This window comes from Desmodus rotundus, chromosome 1 (genome assembly GCF_022682495.2).
Source record: "Desmodus rotundus isolate HL8 chromosome 1, HLdesRot8A.1, whole genome shotgun sequence".
NCBI classification, from domain to species: domain Eukaryota; kingdom Metazoa; phylum Chordata; class Mammalia; order Chiroptera; family Phyllostomidae; genus Desmodus; species Desmodus rotundus.
The window spans coordinates 205,378,676-205,380,138 of NC_071387.1; the positions used below are offsets into that span (position 1 = coordinate 205,378,676).

A 1,463-nucleotide genomic window follows, 5' to 3' on the forward strand; every position below is an offset into this window, starting at 1 on the left:
GGGACCCTGGGCGTTCCTCCTTGGGTGTAAATGTTGATCAAATCTCCCTTTGGATTTGTAAGGCTCTGAAGTTCAGAAAGGACTGTGATGCATAGAAACCTGAGTCATTCGTGAACCAGACACTGGAAGTTCAGCAGATTTTTAACTTATTTGTATGTGTATCTATTTTAGTCACATACACACACGAACATAACTTCCCTTCAGTTTTTTTTAGTTTTTGGATTTTTAATGACTGAAACAAAAAAGACCTAAAACCGCAGCTTCTGGAAGAACCATTTGTTCTCGCTGGTCTTGTATCTGTCTTCAAACTTGACCTTGGCCTCCCTTCGGGCCTTGCATTTCACAGCAGGGTCCCTGAAGATGTCCTTGTTGACGGCAGTTTTGTCCAAGGGGATGTCCACAGAGTACCTCGTGCGCGTGAGGTGATTGTAGCTATAAACTTTCACAAAAGACTTGATCTTAGACCTCTCGGTGATTTTCTTCTTGCCCGTGGCAGCTGTCCCTTTGCGGGGACAGTGGTCAATTCCAGCCAGCAGAGCATGGCTGTAGAGGAAGTCAGACCAGCCATCATCAATGTTCTTCACGACGACCACTTTGCGTCTGGAGTCGCGTCCAGCTAGGACCAGCACCACCTTCTTGGGTTTCCTTAACTTGCCCATCGTGGCAGCAGCCACTGGGGCCTAGAGCAGTCCCTTAAGTTTTGAATGACTTATAGTCATATCTCTTGGATACGTTTTGGGATAATTGTATTTTATTTTAAAGTGTTATTATGAAAAAATTCAAGCATTCCCACAGAGAAAAAATAGTTTCATGGACCCAAATGTATCCACCACCCAAGCTTCACGGTTTTCCGTGTTTGACAGCCTTGCTTCCTCCATGGCTCGTGGCGGTTTCTGGTTTTGTTCTGTTTTCTCTGGAGTGTTGTCAGGTAAAACGTATGTGCCCTGTCAGTCTCCCCGTCAGTGCCACAGTGTCTACCCAAAACGGGCCCGGCCTCTTTTGTAATCGTGATGTTTTTTTAGACTTCATTGTTTTAGCAATGATTTCTAAAAAGTTTTTTAAAATTTATTTATATTTATTTTAGAGAGAGGGAGAAAGAGATGGAGAGAAACATCGATCTGTTGCCTCTGACATGCCCCCAACCAGGAACCTGGCCGTAACCCAGGCCTGTGCCCTGACCCGTAGGTAATCTAACCAGCGACCTTTCTGTTTGCAGGGTGATGCCCAACTCACTGAGCCACACCAGTCAGGGCTTAACAATGACTCTATGTTATCCAATCAGCAGTTGGTGTTCAAATTGCCCCGCCTTTGAAATGCCTCTTTTCAGCTGACTTCTTTGCATCGGAATTCAAAGAAGACCCACAGGTTGCATAGGCTTGATTTGTCTCACAGAAATATTTCTGATTTGTAGTTATTTATCATCCCTTCTTTTTCTTGCCTTTTACTGTTTAAAAATGTAGGTA

General features: G+C 44.2%; 1 protein-coding gene across 1 annotated transcript; it reads right to left on the reverse strand.

The window, feature by feature from the left end:
• Nucleotides 1-248: 248 nt before the first annotated feature.
• Nucleotides 249-659, reverse strand: LOC128781255 (large ribosomal subunit protein eL27-like). The gene has a single exon (XM_053927339.1). The coding sequence runs from the start codon at nucleotides 657-659 to the stop codon at nucleotides 249-251; it is 411 nt and encodes a 136-aa protein (XP_053783314.1).
• Between the last annotated feature and the right edge of the window lie 804 nt (nucleotides 660-1,463).